The sequence below is a fragment of the Hyla sarda genome, chromosome 3 (assembly GCF_029499605.1).
Source record: "Hyla sarda isolate aHylSar1 chromosome 3, aHylSar1.hap1, whole genome shotgun sequence".
NCBI lineage: Eukaryota > Metazoa > Chordata > Amphibia > Anura > Hylidae > Hyla > Hyla sarda.
This window is the reverse complement of record NC_079191.1, coordinates 359,392,443-359,416,694: the sequence shown is the minus strand read 5'-3', so window position 1 is coordinate 359,416,694 and position 24,252 is coordinate 359,392,443. Positions and strand designations below refer to the sequence as shown.

At 41.1% G+C, this 24,252-nt stretch overlaps 1 protein-coding gene across 4 annotated transcripts in view; it reads left to right on the top strand.

Annotated features, from left to right (window-relative positions):
- Window positions 1–24,252, top strand: part of NKX2-2 (NK2 homeobox 2) — a 105,806-nt gene that overhangs the window by 16,395 nt on the left and 65,159 nt on the right. The window contains exon 4 of one of the 4 annotated variants that reach the window (XM_056567656.1): window positions 1,317–2,502. The exons of 2 other annotated variants lie outside the window; for them this stretch is intronic. In XM_056567656.1, the coding sequence (XP_056423631.1) occupies window positions 1,317–1,459 (143 nt within the window). In that variant the 3' untranslated portion in view covers window positions 1,460–2,502. Of the gene's footprint in view, window positions 1–1,316; window positions 2,503–24,252 lie in introns of those variants that run through there. One more of the 4 variants, XM_056567657.1, reaches the window with a different exon arrangement.

Here is a 24,252-nt window from a genome sequence, read left to right as displayed (position 1 = left end):
CCACATAATACAGCTTGGGAATTCTGTAACCAGGTTAGACTGTGCTGAGTGATTGATTTGACTTAATATTGTTGGCAATTTATTATATTTATTTAATATATATTTATTATAGAAAAATATTTATATCTAAATATATATATATATTTAGAATATATATATATATATAGATATATATATACTGTGTGTATATATATATATATATATATATATATATCTCAAATATACTATACTATAATATAATATAGAATTATAAATATATAATGAATTATATGTGTGTGTGTGTGTGTATATATATATATATATATATATATATATATATATATATATATATGCATATTATAAATAACTACTATATTTGAAAACAAAATAATATTGACAGTATGTAGATAATATGTAGCATTTCCTAGTGTGTAAAATATAGAATCCCAGACACATATATTTGCAGTGGTTTGTAGCTTACTGTGCAGCCCAGGACAGCAATGACGCCCAGTAACTTGTAGCTTGTACCTGAGTCAATAAACGTAGTGAATGCTTGTGTGGCCATAACCCCTCTGGCCTTAAATTTCCCCCTCTAATAGGGTAGTTTGTGCAGTCTATCTTTGAACAATATACAGTAGACATTACACAGCAGCACAATAAGAAAGGCTGGTAGTAGAGGATGTAAGAGGCGTGCATATTAACAAGGCCACACTGAAAGAGACCCAGGGGGACAGAGCACAGAGAGATAGTGCTGATTTCTCTTTCTTCTTTCCCCTGTCTCTATTCTTCTTCTTGCATCTATTGAATGGGTTTATCAGGAGCAGTGCATCCCAGAGTCAGGGAGAACTGTCCTAGGGGTTTTGTTCTGCCTGTCAGTTGGCTCCATTGTGATCCAACTTGTACACTCTGTATTCCATATGGACAGCTGGGCTGAGGGAGGGCAGAAAGACATTCTCACAAAACCCAAATTGTGTCGAGCATTGAAAACCAGCATTGTTGTCTGTGAAAGGAAGACGAATTAAAAATTCGTGCTATATTTATTCGTGTGGAAGAAGAACCTCTGAGGGAAGAACAGGCCCCATTTTTTATTTGTCCTGGCCCCTGACAAGTTTGTCTGTCATTCAACAGGAAATTAGAGGCCAAGCCATAAAATAAAATGACACTCTATGCAGATATCATAATTACACATGGAGTAATACTTTATCCAGCCTGGGAAATCAGGAATGTCCATTGATAGAACACAAGTCACTGACTGTCCTCCATAATACAGCATAACATTGTGGTGCAAATCTTTCTAAACCCATCTGACCCATTGTATCCATGTCTTCCTTTTTTAGTGAGGGCACAACTGTCGAAGACAATTTGGGACCCACTGTACCTAAGATTTCTGACTTTAGATGCACCTGCTGGCACCTGTAATCGCTTTAGTCTGTTACACATTAACAAAAGTGTTGGGAAAATCGATATAAACCTACAATAATGGACAAGACAAGAAGGGATTCTACTTGTTTCACACACGTAGGAGTAGAAAAGAGCAAAGGAAAAAAAAAACTGGACTGGTTATAATTAATTGAATATTTACATTGACTGGCGGATACAAAGTCTCTCATATATATCAACATTTATTTCAATGCTTCAATTGTGCTGTGTCCTTCACCAGACAAGAGGACTGGCCCAAGTGTTGTACTGCACACAGTCCTGTAAAGGAACTCTTTATTAAGGAATACAGGAATGAATGTGAATAATGGCTGCAGGGGAAAAAGGGGACTTGGTAAATATCTGCTTAACCAGCTTTATCTAAGTCGATTAGGAGATATTTAGGGTTAGAGGAAATTGGAACTTGGTCTTTTTAAGGCAAAGGGGATAATGCAATATTAAGACATTGACATTGAAATTGGATATACAGTATTCAGGGGCTTGTCTGAGCTGCAGAGCTAAAGGTTTCTGGGGAGGAGAGTGGATGTTATTTCCTATACTGTTTGGAGATCAGTCATGAATGAAGCTACCAGGACTTAAAGCCTGAGCTCTGCTCTCTACCTATTGACCATTAGGCTTAGACCAGAGCTACTAATATGGATCTTCGGATCTGCTCAAGAGTGTGGTCATTGAGAAGCTAGTTCAATATTTACCAAAGTACAATGACATTTCTCACTTCTGTTTATTACAGACCTGTTAGCTAAAGAGGTGAAATAAAACCTATATATCTATATGACAATACAAGGTCCTAGTGGGGAAAGCATTCATTCTATGGCCGCCAGGGAGAGAGCATCAGCATTACAAATAATTCTTCTTCTTCTTTATTATTATTATTATTATTACTACTACTTTTACCATTATTATTATTATTATTCAATGTAAATTTTCTCTCAGGTCACTATATAGTATATGATGTGGGTCATTCAGGTTGTGTGTGGTACATATTAGTAAATTAGAGATAAATCTATCTAACATTAAAATTGATTTATTCATTTGCCTTCCTATCACGATTATTTTCTTTCATTAAATAAAAGTATTGGGAACTAGCATGTTTCGTTAAAAAAATATAGAAATACTATATATATATATATATATATATATATATATATATATATATATATAGATATATCTGTCACCTCAATATTTATATGAAGAGTACAATCTTACGTCATACTGCTGGCTGTGGAACAACAAATCGCAGCATTACCTAGCTAACACGTACAGTAGGTACCTTGTAGCCACCATACTCTGTGTGATGTCTTTCATAGGACATTTCTGGTTGCAGTTTTTCAGGAAATATGCACTGATGACTTTCAGGAGAGCAGACGTAGAAGGATACTTTGACCAAGACTATATATCATCTCTGTATCCCAGTGAACAGTCAAATCTAGCCCCATCTCCAAAACGCTCTTCAGCCCTCGCTATCTCTGAAAGGAAGCAATCTAGTTTTATTGCTTTTTAAGGCTTTGTTTTGGGTCAACATTATTAATAAGATAGCTAGATGTAATCAGGCTGGCCTGTAAGAAATGAACCTATTTTAAACAGAAAATCACCTTTTCGCCACCAGGGGTCAGCAGAGCTCTTCAGAAGAACATAACGGAAACCTGAATTACCCTTCACATAAATGGTTTAATTATCACGGAATAAATGTTTGTCTTAAAAATCCCCTTTATACCCACAGAACTGACAATGCCGGACTGAGCTAAGGGGCTGGTATTTCAATATTGGCTTCCCGTATATTGGCTGCCTACTGGGGGCAATTCATTACATGGAGGCAAAAGTTATTTCAGTATCACTCATATGGTCTTGTCTTAATATATATTAGATAGATGGAAGATAGATAGATAGATAGATAGATAGATAGATAGATATGAGAAAGATGATAGATAGATAGATATGAGAAAGATGATAGATAGATAGATAGATATGAGATAGATAGATAGATAGATATGAGAAAGATGATAGATAGATATATATATATTAGATAGATAGATAGAGAGATATGAGAAAGATGATAGATAGATAGATATATATTAGATAGATAGATAGATAGATAGAGAGATATGAGAAAGATGATAGATAGATAGATAGATAGATAGATATGAGATAGATAGATAGATGTGAGATAGATGATAAATAGATATGAGATAGATAGATATGAGATAGATAGACAGATAGATAGATAGATATGAGAAAGATGATAGATAGATATGAGATAGATAGATAGATGTGAGATAGATGATAGATATGAGATAGATATCAGATAGATCAATAGATAGATAGAACGATAGATAGATATGAGATAGATCAATAGATAGATAGATCAATAAATAGATAGATAGATATGAGAAAGATGATAGATAGATATGAGATAGATAGATAGATAGATGTGAGAGATGATAGATAGATATGAGATAGATCAATAGATGGATAGATAGATAGAACGATAGATAGATATGAGATAGATCAATAGAAAGATAGATAGATAGATAGATAGAACGATAGATAGATATGAGATAGATCAATAGATAGATAGATAGATAGATAGATATGAGATAGATCAATAGATAGATAGATAGATAGTAAATAAATAATGCCAACGTATCATATGGTATAATTGTTTTGGGAAACAATAACGTTGATATTCATAATTAGTGAAAGGAGATTGTTATAATTACTTTAACTCATGTTCCTATTTGTAAATATTGATATATTTTGTCATGATTGGTTTCTGAAAGTGATGGAAAAAATAAATTAGGTGTAAATAGAGAGATTTGAAATAGATTTAAATGAACAATTAAGGAAAAAATGTATTATAATAATAATAATTATTATTATTATTATTATAAATGATTGTTATTATTAGTACTATTTCCTGTGTATAGCCAATACCTAGACAAGGCATGGCCAGTTTAACATTCTCTCTATCACTGACTATTGTGACTCTTCCTATATTTTTACTTTCAACCTGAAGGTCATTGCTATAATTTCGGCAAGCAGCTATATGTCATTATATATGTATAGATGGTAGGGAGGCACTGTCCATTGTTATGTCCTATCCGAACCTGTGTTACTGTAAGCGTCCAGATAAGCCTTGCTCCAAAAGGATGGTGGGACAATCAGGTGGATATTATAGAGTAATGTTTTCGTTCCTTATTGCATTGTGTACACTAATTCTAAATATATCCTAGATAATAAAATATGTAGGAGGATATATAGGTAGATGGAGAGGTGGAAGTATAGATATGTAGGTAGATGCAGAAGATAGTAGGATATATATAGAAATATAATAGATAGATGTAGATAATAGAATAGAGAGGTAGATAAATACATACATAAATAGACAGACATATATATAGATAGATAGAGGTAGATAGATAGATAGATAGATAGATAGATAGAGGTAGATAGTAGGATTAATGAATAAATAAGTAAATAAATAAAAATATAAATTGATGGACAATTAGTATAGATAGATAGATAGATAGATATGAGATAGATAGATAGATAGGTAGATGAGAGATAGATAGATAGATAGATCATAGATAGATAGATAGATTATAGATAGATAGATATGAGATAGATAGATAGGTAGATAGATGAGAGATAGATAGATAGATATATATAGATAGATAGATAGATTATAGATAGATTATAGATAGATAGATAGATAGATAGATAGTAAAGGGATGGAAATAAAGCAATAGATAGATAGAGGCAGAGAAGGTAGCACTCCTTATTACTATATACACGGGTGCCTTCCGCTGTTGATCCTGGTTGGGGACACAAAGTTATCTACTTGAAGAAAAGTCGGTGGCACTCCAAATCGGTGAACAGAAGTGATATACAGCTCTATGTGGGAGTGAATAAATAGCACTTTTTTTCACCGATTTGGAGTGCCACCGACTTTTCTTCAATTAGATAGATAGATAGATATTAGATAGATATATAGATAGATAGATAGATATGAGATAGATAGATAGATAGATAGTAAAGGGATGGAAATAAAGATATAGATAGATAGATAAATAGATATGAGATAGATAGATAGATAGATAGATATGAGATAGATAGATAGATAGATAGGAGATAGATAGATAGATAGATAGTAAAGGGATGGAAATAAAGCTATAGATAGATAGATAGATAGATAGATAGTAAAGGGATATATAGATAGGTAGATAGATAGGAGATAGATAGATAGATAGTAAAGGGATAGATAGATAGATAGATATAGATAGATAGATAGTAAAGGGATGGAAATAAAGCTATAGATAGATAGAAAGATAGATAGTAAAGGGATGGAAATAAAGCGATAGATAGATAGATAGGAGATAGATAGATAGATAGATAGATAGTAAAGGGATGGAAATAAAGCTATAGATAGATAGATAGATAGTAAAGGGATAGATAGATAGATAGATAGATATGAGATAGATAGTAAAGGGATGGAGATAAAGCGATAGATAGATAGATAGATAGATAGATAGATAGATAGTAAAGGGATGGAAATAAAGCTATAGATAGATAGATAGTAAAGGGATGGAAATAAAGCTATAGATAGATAGATAGTAAAGGGATAGATAGATAGATATGAGATAGATAGATAGTAAAGGGATGGAGATAAAGCGATAGATAGATAGATAGATAGATAGATAGATAGTAAAGGGATGGAGATAAAGCTATAGATAGATAGATAGATGATAGATAGATAGATAGATAGATAGATAGTAAAGGGATGGAAATAAAGATATAGATGGATAGATAGATAGATATGAAATAGATAGATAGTAAAGGGATGGAGATAAAGCGATAGATAGATAGATAGATAGATAGATAGATAGTAAATGGATAGATAGATAGATATGAGATAGATAGATAGTAAAGGGATAGATAGATAGATATGAGATAGATAGTAAAGGGATGGAGATAAAGCGATAGATAGATAGATAGATAGTAAATGGATAGATAGATAGATATGAGATAGATAGATAGTAAAGGGATGGAGATAAAGCGATAGATAGATAGATAGATAGATAGATAGATAGATAGTAAATGGATAGATAGATAGATATGAGATAGATAGATAGTAAAGGGATGGAGATAAAGCGATAGATAGATAGATAGATAGATAGATAGATAGTAAAGGGAGATAAAGCTATAGAAAGATAGATAGTAAAGGGATGGAAATAAAGATATAGATAGATAGATCTGAAATAGATAGATGGATGGATTTATTTTAAATTAAGCTTAGGCTATACCTCTGTACCCCATTCGAAGTTTCATGAAGCCCCTCAGGCTTGGCACGTGGAAGGGGTTAATGTGATCACCCCTGAGGGGTTGCCCTGACTGATCATTATCACGTAGCACATTGTCATATTAGCTCTTTCTAATCTCTAAAACATCATCTTTGTTTCTTTGTAGGGATTACATTAAGTAAAAGTATATAGTAAATGAATCTTTGTAGAAATGAATATCCTGTACAGCGGAGGCAGAGCAGACATTTGGCCTCAGGGGGTCGCAGTAGGATAAGAAATACAAAACCCAAGCGCCATTCACTTTCCCATCATCATCTACAGGGGAGGAGGTCGTCAGTATATACTCGACTTTCTGCAAACACAAACTAACTGCACTTACAGCTTTCTGCCACCAGATGGCGAAGAGTATGTATGTATTTCTTCTACTGGTTGTGTTCCAGCAATTCATTGTTGTGGACAGGGCACAACATCAGGAGATCAGTCTATGGAATAGATCAGTGTTTCATATCAGTGTCACAATGGATACAGATTTCCCATACCAGAAGATATGTCATCATTGACTTAGTTTTTATTGATCCAGTAATTGGTAGGATTAGGTCTTGTTCACAAAGGGCAGTAATTAGACCCAGGGGAGAATCCTAAAGTTTGCACTTGGTGTCTCAACATATTATTTGTGCTGCTACATAAGACTATGCTCACATGGCCGCTGTGCTCCACTAAGGGAAGCTTTGTCACTTACTCCATTGGAAGGAATTTAGCGAGAAAAAAATACCGCATGTCCGATCTTTTTTCTCCGCTAAACTCCCCTACAAGAAATCCGATGGAACCCATAAAAGTCAATGGGATCCATCAGGACCCGATGGTGTCAGTTGGAGTTTGACCCGTTCAGATTCCGTTTGGCGCCAAAAAAAGTCAGAAGGAGCCTGAACAGGTTGGAGCACAACGGCAGTGTGAACCTAGCCTAAACCGAATCTTTTACAAGAATAAGGCTGCATTCACATCTCGGTTTTACCCTACGGGTGCCGGATCCGGCTGAGGTACGGGAGAGCCCGGTAAACTACGGTTTTAGGTCCGGTCACAAAACTGGATACGGGTCAAAAATGAGCCGACTGGAGTCACCGTTTGACTCCGGTTGGCTCATTAAAGTGAATGGAGTTCAGCGCTGGTGCGGCTGGGGTACGGGAGCGCCCGGTTTGCCCCTCCCCCAGCCGTATCCTTCAGCCGTAGTGTAAAAACGAGATGTGAATGCCTTATAACCGCCTTATAACAGTGCGTTGTGTTTTTTTGCTTTTTTTCCCCTTGTGGTGCTAAGTACAGAATGCTTTAGGGGCATGTTTGAATAAAAAAAAAAAAAAAGGTAAATTTAAATTATCAGTCATTTCACACAATTTCTCTCCATTTGATAGCCCCAGTAACATGTGTGTTAATCTCATTTTACAAAAAAAATGACTCCTTACCCTGGCCACTAGGTACCGTATATACTCGAGTTTTTCAGCACAATTTTTCGTGCTGAAAACGCCCCCTCACTTATACTCGAGTGAACTCTCCCCTGTCAATCCCTTCTCAGTGGTCTTCAACCTGCGGACCTCCAGATGTTGCAAAACTACAACTCCCAGCATGCCCGGACAGCCGATGGCTGTCCGGGCATGCTGGGAGTTGTAGTTTTGAAACATCTGGAGGTCCACAGGTTGAAGACCGCTGCGGCCTCCGTCATCATCCAGACCCCCCCCCCCCCTTAGTTTTCTACTCACCTCCCCTCGGTGGGAAGGAAGGGTGAGCTGGTCCAGGATGCAGGGACGTCCCTGTGCGTCGTCGTCAAGGCAACGTCACTAGTCCGGGGTCGGCCCGGAGCGGAGAAGAGGCCCCCCCCCCCGGTGAAGATGGACAGCCCGAAACGACTAACCCTCCCCACCGGACGGTCCCTGCAGCATAGATGGCCCGGACCAGCTCACCCTTCCTTCCTACCGAGGGGAGGTGAGTAGAAAACTAAAGAGGGGGGTCTGGATGATGATGAAGGCCCGCAGTGGTCTTCAACCTGCGGACCTCCAGATGTTTCAAAACGACAACTCCCAGCATGCCCAGAAAGCTGATTGCTGTCCGGGCATGCTGGGAGTTGTAGTTTTGAAACATCTGGAGGTCCGCAGGTTGAAGACCACTGATTGAAGGGATTGAAAGGCAGTGATGATGAGGGGGGGGGGGGATGATGACAGGTGGTGATGATGATGGGGGTCTGGATGATAACAGGGGGGGATGATGGCGGGGGGGGGGGGGGATAATGTATTTCCCTCCCTAGGCTTATAGTCGAGTCAATAACTTTTCCTGGGTTTTTGGGATGAAATTAGGGGCCTCGGCTTATGTTCAGGTCGGCTTATACTCGAGTATATACGGTATCTAGCTTTTATGCAAACTGCTGTCCACTGTCTTTTTGTCACAGAATTTCTGTCTCTAGCAGCAGAGAGACCAAGACAGAACAGTGTGTGATATTGCAGCTCAGTTCCATTGAAGTGAAAGAAGATGTAATACCACATGCAACCTGAGCATGATGCTGTTTTTCGAAGAAATTAACTCTGCTTATCTATCCCTGGATAAACCCTTTAATACTGTGGATGCAAAATCTTAGTATTTTTCAAATGATCTTTTCTTAATATATATGGTAGATAAAAAGTAAAGCAAATGTATAATATGTTATTATTGTTTGTGGAGACAACTTAGTTATTCCTAACCGGCCCACACAGCACCGTTATAACTACACTGACCCATGTTAATATTTGTAAATATAGATATTTCTTCAGCTTCCTTCAGATGGTCCAGCCTGTGCTCCAGAGAGTCTATGCTGTACCTAAAGGGTAAATCAAGGCTTTCGTCTTTGCCCTTAGCATCCAAAAGTTCTGGGCAACTGTTCCTTGTTGTTTTCCTTCTTGCTCCCACAGCACACTAGTGCATCAATAACCCTCATCTCTCATGGTCATCACATGCCAGCACAGTGCCAGGCCGTTCAATTTAAGCAGTGCACTTGCTCCAAACAACCAGGGGAAAGAAGTACCTGTGTGTGTGTTACTGCCGATCTGGTACTACTGCAAACTGCCCAGCTCTAGCCCTGCACCCAGAATGGAGGGAATGAGTAAAACTGCGCACCATGGATGAGACTCCAAGGAACTCATTAAAATTCTTTTGAAAGTACAGGAACACTAAAAAAAAAAAATAGTCATGCCATTTTCAAAAAATGACATAAACCTATGTGGGTATTTTTTCTTTTTCAATTTACATATCTACATCTTCATCCACTGTGGAAAATTTGCTAGTCTGCACTGAAATTCGCTGTGTAAAATTCTACAGAAAATTCTACCTGTACCCATTCCGTGTACCCTTAAAGGAGTACTCCAGCGCAAAATAACTTATCCCCTATCCAAAGAATAGGGGATAAGTTGTAGATCGCGGGGGGTCCGAGTGCTGGGGCCCCCGGGATCTCCTGGACGGGGCCGCGGCAGTCTGCCGGAAGTGAAGTTTCGTCCCCAGCAGAAAGCCGCGGCAGACACTCCCCCCTACATGTATCTCTATGGGATTCATGGAGGGGGCGTTTTGGCCGCCGCGTCATGCGGGGATGGAACGCCACCTTTCCTGTATATTGCCGCAGCCCCGTACCGAAGATCGCGGGGGGCTGTAATCACTGTCTATGTAGAGGACAGGAGCTTCTTACGAGTCCTGTACAGTACACACAATGGGGGGAATTGTATATAGAGCTGTTTTGTGTCTATTTTTTTGTGCAAATTTTGATAGAATTTTTCATCACCTTTTCCATGGTGAAGTTTACCATAGAGCATTTTCTACTGTAAAATCAATTTACTAACTTCCTTTTTTTTTTATTTTTGCACAAAAAAATGCGCAAACGGCATTTTTTTGTGCAAATATACACCACCTCGGTGGACACATACCAAAGTGTCTATTTTGGCACAGTAAGGACTGCTACTCCCATCATGGACAGACTCTGCCCATGATGGGAGTTGTAGTCCAGGGGCTTAGGTGCAGATCGCAGCAGGTCATTCTGCAGAGACCCGCTGCGATCTGCATTTATTAACTATACAAGTCCGGCGCTACATGCGGCTTCACTGCGCTGCCATCGGCTCCTGTATACACTGTCATAATTCATAATCCCCGCCGCCGGGAGAAAAGCTATTAACCAATCAGAGCTCCCGTCTCCCGGAGGGGATTATGAATTATAAGAACTGTATATAGGAGTTGGCGTGCAGCGCAGTGTAGCCGCATGTACCGCTGGCTTGTATAGTTAATAAATGCGGATCGCAGCCGGACTCTGGAGAATGACCTGCTGTGATCTGCCCCTCTGCAGAGTCTGTCCCATGATGGGAGTAGTTGTAGTACCGCGGTGCTGCTGAGGGATGGTACTTGCACATCCCCCCAGATCCGGGACATTTAGAACTACTACTCCCATCATGGACAGACTCTGCCCATGATGGGAGTTGTAGTCCAGGGGCTGAGGTGCAGATTGCACCGGGTCATTCTCCAGAGATCCGCTGCAATCCGCATTTATTAACTGTAAAAGTCGGTGGTACATGCGTCTACATCGCGCTGCCACCTGCTTCCATATACACTGTCATAATTCATAATTCCCGCTGCCGGAAGAGGGGAGCTCTGATTGGTCAAAAGCTATCCACCAATCAGAGCTCCCCTCTCCCGGCGGAGATTATGAATTATGACAGTGTATATAGGAGCCGGTGGCAGCGCGATGTAGACGCATGTACCACCGGCTTTTTAATTTAAATGCGGATCGCAGCAAATCATTCTGGAGATCTGCTGCGATCCGCATTACATAATGCCGTTGACGGCGGATTGCGCAGGTCCTTCGCGTATTCCGCCGTTTAAAAACGGCATTCAGTTAACCCGGCAATGCGCGGCATCGCACGCGTTAACTGGCAGAAGTCCCGCTGTTTCCAGCAGAGGACAACTTCTGCAACACCCCCAGGACCATCTGTCGATGGTCCTGGTCAGCGATCACTGTAATTGGTCCCTGTGGACCAATCACAGTGAATGAGCTGACTTGGGGGTAAAGTTCATTTCCCCACTGCCCAAGTACCGGCGCGACAGTGGGGACCGGCGGCAGGCTCTCAACAGCTGGAGGCACACGGGTTGGCGGCTGAGGCGGCGGGTAAGTGGAGGAGGCGGCGGCGGCATCTGCATCAGAGGCAGCAGTGAAGCTCTTCACTGCTGCTTCTGGTAGTTTCAAAACTACAACTCCCAGCATGCCCAGACATCTGGAGGGCTACAGTTTGGACACCACTACACAGTGGTCTCCAAACTGTTCTCCTCCACTTGTTGCAAAACTACAATTCTCGGCTGCCTGGGCATGCTGGGAGTTGAAGTTTTGCAACAACTGGAGGCACACTGGTTGGGAAACATTGTCTGTTTCCTAACTCAGTGTTTCCCTGTCTGTGTGCCTCCAGCTGTTGCAAAATTATAACTCCCAGCATGCACTGACAAACCGTACATGCTGGGAGTTGTAGTTTTGCAACAGCTGGAGGCGCACAGGTTGGAAAACACTGAGTTAAGTAACAAACTCTCAGTGTTTTGCAACCAGTGTGCCTCCAGCTGTTGCTTAACTACAGCCCTCATGATGGGAGTTTTAGTTTAGCAACAATTGGAGGCTCCCTGTTTAGGAACACGTTGCATTATGTGCGCTCTTCCCAGGGGAGAGCACAAAAAATGTACTAACCCATATTTCTTGTTTTTCTTTTCTTCTCATTTCAGAAACGTGAATGCGGAGGACTACGACGATGACCAGCATTTTTTTTTATTTCAATAAAATGGTTAACGAGGGCTGTGGGGGAGTGTTTTTTTAAATAACATTTTTTTTCAATGTGTCCGTGTTTTTTTTATAATTGAATTTTCAGGGTTAGTAGTGTAAGCCGTCTTATAGACGGAATCCATTACTATGCCAGGGCATAGCGTTAGACCCAAAATCAGCTACAATTATTACCCCGGTACCCACCGCCACAGGGGTGCCGGGAAGAGCCGGTACCAACAGGCTGTTGCTGCTTGGTTGGTATCTGGCTGACACTGAAAATAGGGGGAACCCTATGCATTTTTTTTTTAAGTAAATAAATAAAAGAAACGTGTGTGGTTCCCTCATTTTTTCAGTATCAGCCAGATACCAACCCAAGCAGCAACAGCCTGATGTTACCAGGGTGGGTGAGGACCATTGTTACTGCCCCTGCCGAGCCTAAATAACGCCAGCCTGTTACCGCCTAGGCCCAGGAGCGCCATTTTTGATGCTCTGGGCCTGTTGGTACCAGCTCTTCCCGGAATCCCTGTGGCGGTGGGTACCGAGGTAATAATTGGGGGTTAGCGCTAACTGTTTTGGGGACCAACGCTTAGCCCCAGCTTAGTATTGGATTCTGTCTACAAGACGCCTTCCGCTAAGCCTGAAAATTCAATTATAAAAAACACAACACATTGAAAAAAAAATGTTATTTAAAAAAACACCCCCCCCACAGCCCTCGTTAACCCTTTTATTGACATTTAAAAAAAAAAAAACAACGCTGTTCATCGTCGCAATCCTCCAAATCTGACATAGTCAGAGAAAAGAGAAAACGCAAGAAAAACTGACAAAATGCAGGAAAAAGCTGGGACAGAATTTCTGGCATTTTGCTGATGGACAAAAACCTCAATGAAATCCTGGCCTCAAAGCAGTAGAACAAAATCCCATCGTCCACTTTTCCTGTGAGGTAGAGAAGGAGTGTACGGTAGAGCGAAGGGGGGGGGGGGGCGATTCTATATTTGCACAAGATTTATCAAAGGAGTGTACAGCCTTAGTACATTCTGAGCAAGAGTGTACAATAGACAAGAAGTGTAAAGGGGTAGAACTGTGTCTACAATTGACACATAATAATAAATTAAATAAATTCCCCCCAAATGTCCTAAAAAAGTAAAATGGAGCCGCCCTTACTTGGTGTCCAAAGGAGCAGCTAACCCTGGCACAGGTGAGGAGTAGTACAGAACATATAATACCTCCCTGTACTGTAGGGGGCGCTACCAGACAGGAATTAAGTGCATACGCTTCAGTAATAGAGGTGTTTTACCAGTGAATGCCCATTCAGATTGGTCAGTTCTTCCTGCCTTTAACACATTCCACAGATCTGGACTGTAGTAGCATTGTATGTTGAGTCTGTTTTTTTCCAGAAAAGACCATTGTATGTTGAAACTATTGTATGTTGAGGCCATTGTAAATTGAGGGATCACTGTATTTCTATAAAAAGGAGATGAAACATTTTTATGATTTATATTAGAAAGGTTAATGTTTTGCAAAGATTTACAATGTATAAAAAGTTTTTGATTCTGCCAGTGCCCATTGAACTTTTAATTATCAGTGATGTTGCTCCTTCCTTAAAGGGGTATTCCAGGCCAAAACCTTTTTTTTTAATATATCAACTGGCTCTGGAAAGTTAAACAGATTTGTAAATTACTTCTATTAAAAAATCTTAATCCTTACAATAGTTATTAGCTTCTGAAGTTGAGTTGTTGTTTTCTATCTAACTGCTCTCTGATGACTCACGTCCCGTGAGCTGTGCATGATGGGAAAATATCCCCATAGGAACTGCACAGCTCCCGGGACGTGACATCATCAATGAGAAGTTAGACAGAAAACTTCAGAAGCTAATAACTATTGGAAGGATTAAGATTTTTTAATAGAAGTAATTTACAAATCTGTTTAACTTTCCGGAGCGAGTTGATTTATAAAAAAAAAGTTTTTGCCTGGAATACCCCTTTAAAGTAGAAAAATCAGTGGACATGTCAACAGTTATATCACCTGTGAAAGACTAAGGAAATCCTGAGAACCTGACCTGTTGGTGTACTTAAGGAACGCACTTGAGAAACACTGTTGTAGTCAGTCAGGGTTAAAGTGGAAAACATTTTTTTTTTCATATCAACTGGTGCCAAAAAGTTAAACAGATTTGTAAATTACTTCTATTAAAAAATCTTAATCCTTCCAGTACTTATCAGCTGCTGTATGCTTTAGAGGAAGTTGAGTTGTTATTTCCAGTCTGATCACAGTGCTCTCTGTCAGGAACTGTCCAGAGAAGGAGAGGTTTGCTATGGGGATTTTATCCTTCTCTGGATAGTTGCTGACATGGACAGAGGTGTCAGCAGAGAGCACTGTGGTCAGACAGAAAATAAATTAAAAAAGAAAATAACTTCCTGTGGAGCATACAGCAGCTGATAAATACTGGAAGGATTACGATTTTTAAATAGAAGTAATTTACAAATCTGTTTAACTTTCTGGAACCAGTGGATTTCAAAGAAAATGTTTTCCACCAAAGTACCCCTTTAAGCATCAGATTTTAAATTAAGGCTAGAAGTACTTTTGTGTTAGAGTTAAGCCATTTAACATTTATTGTAATCATTTTAACCATAATATACTAAGCCAATGTAGCTTTAGTAGTCACAAGATTAAATTATTTGTGTTAGGCTGCTTCCTGAGGTATAATGTATACATCCAGTAGGGTGATTCATGATGTTGATATCAAACTCTGATGTAACAATTTTCTTTTAACCCCTTCCCGACCCATGACATACATGTATGTCATGGGTCGGGTAGGCGGACATGATGGGGACCTGCGGGCCCGGGTCCGTGTCATGACTGGGAGATGTGTGCTACTATCAGTAGCTGACATCTGTCGGTAATGATGGACATCGGAGATCGCTCAAATATCCGTCATTTAACTGGTTAAATACCGTGACATATACAGATCACGGCATTTAAACATTAAATGCCGCTATTCCCCGGTGTCTAGTGGTCCCATAGCCCCCCACCGTGAGCTATGGTACCACTAGACACCAGGGAATAGCAGTATTTAATTTTTAAATGCTGTGATCTGCATATATCACGATATTTAACCAGAGGCCCTGGTATTAACTAGGGGCTATGGGTTGCTAGGGAAGCCCGAGGCCTTACCATGTCCTCGGTGTCTTCCCTGGCTTTGTTGTTGTTTAAGGTTCCCTTTGACAGCGCTTAGCAATTGAACACAGATTTCATAGATCAATGTAATGCAATAGCATTACATTGATCTATGTAAGCCATCTGATGATGGCTTATAATAGGCCCCTGTGGGGGCCTAAATATGTGAATAAAACATCTTTGAAAAAAATCCTTCCCCTAATTAAAAGTCAAATCACCCACCTTTCCCGTAAAAAAAAAAAAAACACTGTACAAAAACAAAACAAAATACATTGATTTTTGGTTACATTACATCCCAAAAAATTGTAAGAAAAAGTTATCAAAAAGCCAGAACTACACAAAATGGCACTAAAAAAACAAACCCTAACACACATCCGTAGGGGAATATAAGTTATATGGGTGAGAACATGGTAATGAACAAAGTTTATTTTTAATTTTTCAAGGTTGAAATTTTTTTTAACCATAAAATTATACAAAAAAAATTCAAGTTTGGTATCATTGGAATCATGCTGACCCATACAATATAGATGGCATGTCAGATTTACCATATTCTTTTCAATTTTGCCCTACAAATAATGTTTTTTTCTGGCTTTGTAATACATTGTATATGATAAAAAAAAAAAACGGTGGAAAGTGCAACTCATAACGCAGAAAATAAGCCCTAATACAACTTTGTCAGTCGAAAAATAAAAAAGTTATGGGTCTTAGAAGGTAAGGAGGGAAAAAACGTGAGCCAGAAAAAAAATTAGCTGGGTCATGAAAGAGTTAAGATACAGAAGGGGTACAGGAAAGACAATGTATACAAACAAAACACACAGATCCATCATCTTGGTAAGGATATCGAAATTATTCAGTCAGCTGACAAAGGCATGGTGTTTGCCAAAACTCATCCTGTATACCTTTTTATGTGAAACTTCAATAAACAATGTTTCTAGTAAAACTTGGTGAGTGCTGGGACCTTAACTCATCATGTCCCAACCTCCACATGCACTACCGCCTACTGAGTGCCGACAACCTATCTATACCATTGGCATTCTGTACACCCAGACATTGGTGCTGACATTGTTTGTTTCCCATCACATTGAGATTCAGTGGACGCATTCCAGGGGTTTTTCGATATTGCTAAGCTCTGTCATCTGGTGGAGCTGTCCAGATGTTTTGGGTTGAGAGTAGACAGTGGCCCTGATTTACTAACAGTGGAATGTAGTTTCTTTGTGAGTTTTGTGTCCCGACAGGTATTATTCCACGGTATTTATTAATGTTTCCCAACATTTTGCACTTTTTCCAACATTTAGATTTTTTTACACATTCTCTCAACTCAAATCCACCACATTTTCTGTGGAAACCTTAGTAAATATGTTCAGATTTTTTAAAAATGTTGTGGACACCTCCCTTTTTGATCACCACACCCCTTCCCGATGGCCACTCCCTTTTCGGGTTTTCTAAGTAAAATGGAGAATTACTCTGGTTTTTGAAATCCTCTGGAGCATACAGCAGCTTATAAGTACTGGAAGGATTAAGATTTTTTAATATAAGTAATTTATAAATCTGTTTAACTTTCTGGAGCCAGTTGATTTCCATCGGAATACCCCTTTAAGATGCGATTGGTCCATTAAGTGCTTCTTTTCCTGTCTCTCTTCTTACTGCAGCAGACAGGTTCTATAGTAAGTCTATGGAGGCTTCCGTGTACAAGTCCATTTCTAATTAACAAGACTTGTGCACAGAACTCACTGATCATTGTGATCACCCATCGTTGACCTCTTCTTGCCCTATCTGAAGAACAGTTGAAAAAGGACACATGTACCGGATGCTTGTGCAACTTTTAACTCTTTGTCTACATTTTTGAGACACATATAGTTTGACTGTCCTGTAGAACAGCAGTTGCCGGGACTACCAGTGCACACTGCCTGCAGGAGGACTGGCGTATCTGAAGGAAACAGAGATACTGTGGGGGAGGGAGTGGTATGATGGGTTAGTATTAGTGAGGGGGCCTAACTAATATATGGAACAGTGAAGGGGGCCTTACTACTATATGAGGGAAGTGAGGGGGCGTAACTACTATATGGGGGTAGTGTAGGGGCCCTAACTACTATATGGGGGCACTGTGAGGGCCTAACTACAGTATGGGAGCAGTGCAGGAGCCTAACTACTGTTAGGGGGCAGTGTCAAGGGTCTTACTATCATATGCAGGGGGGACTAACTACTACATTGAGGTTCCTGTTTGATTTCTGCTGCTGGCCTTTGGACTGTCTTTACTATTTATTGGCTTAACGCCTGGCTTGCTGTAACTTCTGATTCCCTGGATTTGATCCCTGGTTTTCTTACTGGACTTTGCTTATGCTCGCTAACTCTGATTCTTCTTATGCAACTTTCATAGAACCATGTTCACTCCATAGAGACTTACTGCTCTGTACTTTTGTTGTTGATATCTAGTTTTTTGGTGTTTATCTATTGCTTTGGCTCACTTTGTATTGGTTGCCTTTGTATGGAGTCATACATTTTCATACTCCTAAACTCCGCCAATCCAGGCTATTCCAAATACCACAAACATGGGGATTTCCTGCAGTTAACCCCACACCTATGTAAAAACCATGTAAGCCCTTAGACCCTTAGTCTGCTATAGCTTGCGCTATTGGATTGTGGGAACAGAAGATCAACAGCTACAGGTACTTCACAAGAAAGTTCTGTGCTTGTCATGTTTCATTAGGAGGTATTGGCCAAGCTGAATATAAGGAATCTCTCCTCTGTTCCCAAGGGTATAATCCAGAAAATATGAGCAAGGGGTCCATTTCACTCATACATGTTTTGAACTCTCTTGCTTTTAGCCAAAAATGGTGTATTCAAACCACTATATCACACCCCCTGAAGTAGCCCCATGGCCCCACCAGGTACACAGTTAAATAATCTGTAGTCAGTTATCAAAGTGATCATCTGCATACCTCTAACTATACCTTCTATTCATCTGCCAAAATATTCTACCCACTTTACTTACTTTTATTGTGCTGGGAACTGCAGGACTCAAGTGTGTGCACATTGTCACCCCTCCTTGCCAGTTACAGAGTCAGGGAGAGACAACACATTGCATACCTCCTCATAGACATCAACAAGGCAGCCACAATCACAAAAAAGGTGCAACCACAGAAAAAGACACTGGCCCTGATTTACTATTGTAAACCTGACTTGTATTGTCGGTCTGTGCACCAGAACTTGGCGCATTGCGCTGCAAATTGTGTCTGTGCCAGAGTTTTAGTCAAAAATTTCAAAAACCAGAGTCATTCTCCATTTTACTTAGAAAACCTGAAAAGGGGAGTGGCAATTGTAAAGGGGTGTGGTCACCAAAATAGGGGTATCCCCAACATTTTAGAAAAATACGAACATATTTACTAAGGTTTCCACAGAAAATGTGGTGGATTTGAGCTCTGGAAAACCCTACAGATCAGAGCATGTGTAAAAAAAATCAAAACATTGGGAAAAGTGCAAAACGTTGGGAAACATTAATAAATACCGTGGAATAATACCTGTCGGGACACAAAACTCACAAAGAAACTACACTCCACTGTTAGTAAATCAGGGCCACTGTCTACTCTCAACCCAAAACATCTGGAGAGCTCCACCAGATGACAGAGCTTAGCAATATCGAAAAACCCTTGGAATGCGTCCACTGAATCTCAATGTGATGGGAAACAAACAATGTCAGCACCAATGTCTGGGTGTACAGAATGCCAATGGTATAGATAGGTTGTCGGCACTCAGTAGGTGGTAGTGCATGTGGAGGTTGGGAAATGATGAGTTAAGGTCCCAGCACTCACCAAGTTTTACTAGAAACATTGTTTATTGAAGTTTCACATAAAAAGGTATACAGGATGAGTTTTGGCAAACACCATGCCTTTGTCAGCTGACTGAATAATTTTGATATCCTTACCAAGATGACTGATCTGTGTGTTTTGTTTTTGTACATTATCTTTCCTGTACCCCTTCTGTATCTTAAAAGAAAATTGTGACAACAGAGTTTGATATCAACATCATGAACCACCCTACTGGATGTATACATTATACCTCAGGAAGCAGCCTAACACAAAGAACTCTAACACAAGAAAACTTCTAGCCTTAATTTAAAATCTGATGCTTAAAGGGGTACTCCGGCGGAAAACATTTTCTTTTAAATCCATCCAGAAAGTTAAACAAATTTGTAAATTACTTCTATTTAAAAATCGTTATCCTTCCAGTACTTATCAGCTGCTGTATGCTTTAGAGGAAGTTCTTTTCTTTTTGAATGTATTTTCTGTCTGATCACAGTGCTCTCTTCTGACACCTCTGTCAATATCAGGAACTTTCCAGAACAGGAACAAATCCCCATAGCAAACCTATGGACAGGGACAGAGGTGTCAGCAGAGAGCACTGTGGTCAGATAGAAAAGAACATCCTCATAGACGTCTGACAGGTAAGTTAAGGTCTTTGGGTTTGGAAATTTTAGTTTGTAACTGGATTGAACACTGGCTCATGGATCGTACCCAGAGAGTGGTGGTCAATGATTCGTACTCTGATTGGTCCCCGGTTATTAGTGGTGTACCCCAAGGTTCAGTACTGGGCCCGCTGTTGTTTAATTTATTTATCAATGATATAGAGGATGGCATTAACAGCTCTGTTTCTATCTTTGCAGATGACACCAAGCTTTGTAGCACGGTACAGTCTATAGAGGATGTGCATAAGTTACAAGATGACTTGGATAGACTAAGTGTCTGGGCATCCACTTGGCAAATGAGGTTCAATGTGGATAAATGTAAAGTTATGCATCTGGGTACTAATAACCTGCATGCAACGTATGTCTTAGGGGGGATTAAACTGGCAGAGTCACTGGTAGAGAAGGATCTGGGTGTACTTGTAGATCACAGACTACAGAATAGCATGCAATGTCAGGCTGCTGCTTCCAAAGCCGGCAGGATATTGTCATGTATCAAAAGAGGCATGGACTCAAGGGACAGGGACATAATACTCCCCCTTTATAAATCATTGGTACGGCCTTACCTGGAATATGCTGTTCAGTTTTGGGCACCTGTCCATAAAAGGGACACTGCGGAGTTGGAAAGGGTGCAGAGACGCGCGACTAAACTAATATGGGGAATGGAACATCTTAGCTATGAGGAGCGATTAAAGGAGTTACAATTGTTTAGTCTTGAGAAGAGACGTTTAAGGAGGGATATGATAAACGTATATAAGTATATTAATGGCCCATACAAAAAATATGGAGAAAAACTGTTCCAGGTTAAACCCCCCCAAAGGACGAGGGGGCACTCCCTCCGTCTGGAGAAGAAAAAGTTTAGTCTCAAGGGGCGACACGCCTTCTTTACCATGAGAACTGTGAACTTATGGAACAGTCTACCTCAGGAACTGGTCACAGCAGGAACAATTAACAGCTTTAAAACAGGATTAGATACATTCCTGGAACAAAATAAGATTAATGCTTATGAAGAAATATAAAATCTCATCCCTTCCCCAATATCGCGCCACACCCCTACCCCTTAATTCCCTGGTTGAACTTGATGGACATATGTCTTTTTTCGACCGTACTAACTATGTAACTATGTAACTATGTAAAGCAGACGGCAGCTAATAAGTACTAGAAGGATTAAGATTTTTTTTTTAATAGAAGCAATTTACAAATCTGTATAACTTTCTGGCACCAGTTGATTGTAAAAAATTTTTTTTCCACCGGAGTACCTCTTTAACCACTTAGGGACCCAGGAAGTACAGGTACGCCCTGATGCCCTGGGGGTAACTGTACGCCCGTGGGAATTTCGGTCCCCACCGCGCGCCGGACGGGGGCCGGACCGGGATGATTGCTGATATTTATCAGCAGGCATCCCATGCAAATGCCTGAGACCCCACAATGTCGGCGATCGCCAGGGAGTTCGCACCGGCGATTTGCGGTGATTCCGGTCATGCGGCTCATGTGTGACCCGATGACCTGGAGACAGATGGTGATCGGCAGTATAGAATACACCCCCAATCACCTCCAGTAGCTAGGGGGAGGTGATGATCCAGTCACCCCCCCCCCCCCCTGGGAGCGCTGCTATTGGTCGGACGATTGTACAACCAATAGCAGTTGGCAGAGGAGGGGTTAATGTCCCCTTCTCTCAGCTCTGCTCGAGAAGAAGCCAGGGACCCCCCCCCCCCTCTGAGAAGATCTGAGCCCCTAAAGGCTGAAGAAGTGTCTGTAGTGCAGTGTGAGTTTGTGAGCAGGGACAGATGGGAGGTTAAAAATTGAAAAAAGAAATAAAAAAAGAAATTTCCCCCCACATGACCCCCTAATAGGTCCTCAGGGGTCCGCCACAGTTTTTTCAGCATGACACGGGCCCTATTAGGGGTTCAGGGTGCTGCATGGCCCCCCTTTTTTTTGGCTGCAGCATTTTTTTTTCATATAACGGTGTGTGATTTCTAATATATATAAGTTACACCAAACACACACACACTACATCCTTCCCCTGCTCCCCCCCGACACTTACACACACCCCCCCCCCTCACCACCGTAGAAAAAAGGTGATGGCTCGCAGGGCATTTTCGTCCGAGGAGGCATACACTTTACTTGCCTCCGACTACGAATCTGCCAGTGAGGACGAGGAAAATCCTACTTTTCTGTGTTCTTCCTCATCCTCCTCATCATCTGGCACTGATGATGAGTCCCCTGTGCGGTGGCGGAGACGCCGCCAGGCGATGCAACACCCGCCCCATGAAAGTGCCCCAGTGGCTGACACTGGTACGAGTGGCATGGATGTCCGACCCCCCAGACAAGCGTACCGGAGCCCCCTTCCGGTGAACCTGTCTGGAGACCCCCAGAGGCTTATCAGCCACAGATTCTTGAGTTTGTTGGCGACTCAGGAAACCAGATTGACATGGCCAGATACACTGAAATAAACTATTTTAGTTATTTTTTCAGTGACGGCTTTGTCAATCTAATGGTGGAGCAAACGAACTTGTACGCCCAGCAGTTAATTGCCCACTGCCCCAAATCGTTTTTGGCTAGGCCCAATGAATGGTACGCCATTGATGAAGCCGAAATGAGGACATTTTGGGGCCTCGTGCTGCATATGGGCCTGGTCAAAAAGCCCAGTGTCAGACAGTGCTGGAGGGGGGACGTCCTCTACCAGACCCCGCTTTACAGTATGGTCATGACACGGAAGCGGTTCGAGGCCATTCGGAAATGCCTCCATTACACTGATAATGCGGCATGTCCGCCCCGAAGTGATCCCGCCTATGACCGGCTTTACAAAGTGAGGCCGGTCATAGATCACTTTGGGGCCAAATTTTGGAGGCCTACGTACCCCTCAGGGAGCTCTTGGTAAATGAGTCTATTTTCATTTTTAAGGGGAGACTCATCTTTTGCCAGTATATTCCCTCGAAGCGGGCGTGGTATGGCGTGAAACCCTACAAACTATGTGAGAGTAGCTTCGGGTACACTTACAAGTTTAGAGTATATGAGGGACGAGATTCCTGTATTGAATCCCCAGAATGTCCCCACCACTCTGGGTGTAAGCGGGAAAATCGTTTGGGTCCTTGTGCACCCATTGCTGGATAAGGGTTACCACCTATACGTGGACAACTTTTATACCAGTATCCCTGTGTTCACATCCCTTGCCACCAGATCCACGTCCCCTTGTGGGACCATGCGGAAGAACCAGAGGCCTCCCTCTAAATTTGATCCAGACACCTATGCCCAAGGGTGAGTCCCGTGCCCTTACCCATGAAAACCTGCTGCTGGTCAGGTATAAGGATGAGAGGGATGTCCTTATGCTGACCACAATTCATGGTAACGGCAGCTCACCTGTCCCTGTGCGAGGTACCACAACAACGGTCCTCAAGCTCGATTGTATTCTGGACTACAATCGGTATATGGGGGGAAATGATCTCTCTGATCAAACCCTCAAGCCATATAACGCCATGCGCAAAACACGGGTATGGTACAAAAAAGTTGCGGTCTACTTGGTACAGGTTGCCATGTACCACTCTTTTGTACTGTCCCAGCATGCTGGCAACACAGGGACATTCCTCCAGTTCAGAGAAGAAGTCCTAAAGGCCCTGATCTTTGGCGACCGGGAAAGAGCAGTCCGGAGTTCCCAAGAAACTGAAGTTATGGGTGCCAGTACCGTCCCAGGCCAACCCTTTCCAGGTGAAGTCCCCCACACTGGAAAGAAGGGGACGATCCCAGAAAAAATGTGTGTCACAAGAGGGGGATGCGGTAGGACACCACCACTCAATGTGGCTCTTGCCCAGATCATCCAGGCCTCTGCATTAAAAAACAGCTTCAGGGAGTATCACACTTCCAGGCAGTACTAAATTTTCCCTTTTCATTTTAATTTCCCATAATTTGACCCCAATGTACCAAGTCCAGAGTACATTCCAAGTTTTAACCCCATAAACCACTAAATTGCCCCCCAAAAATGTTTCATAAAAAAAAAAAAAACCTGATAAGACTTCTGGGGGTATTTTTTTTTCCAAAAATGGGTCATGGGTCACTGAGTCACTATCATCAGGGACTTTTTTATGTTGCCTGAGGAAACAGGTTAGCGACGGCCA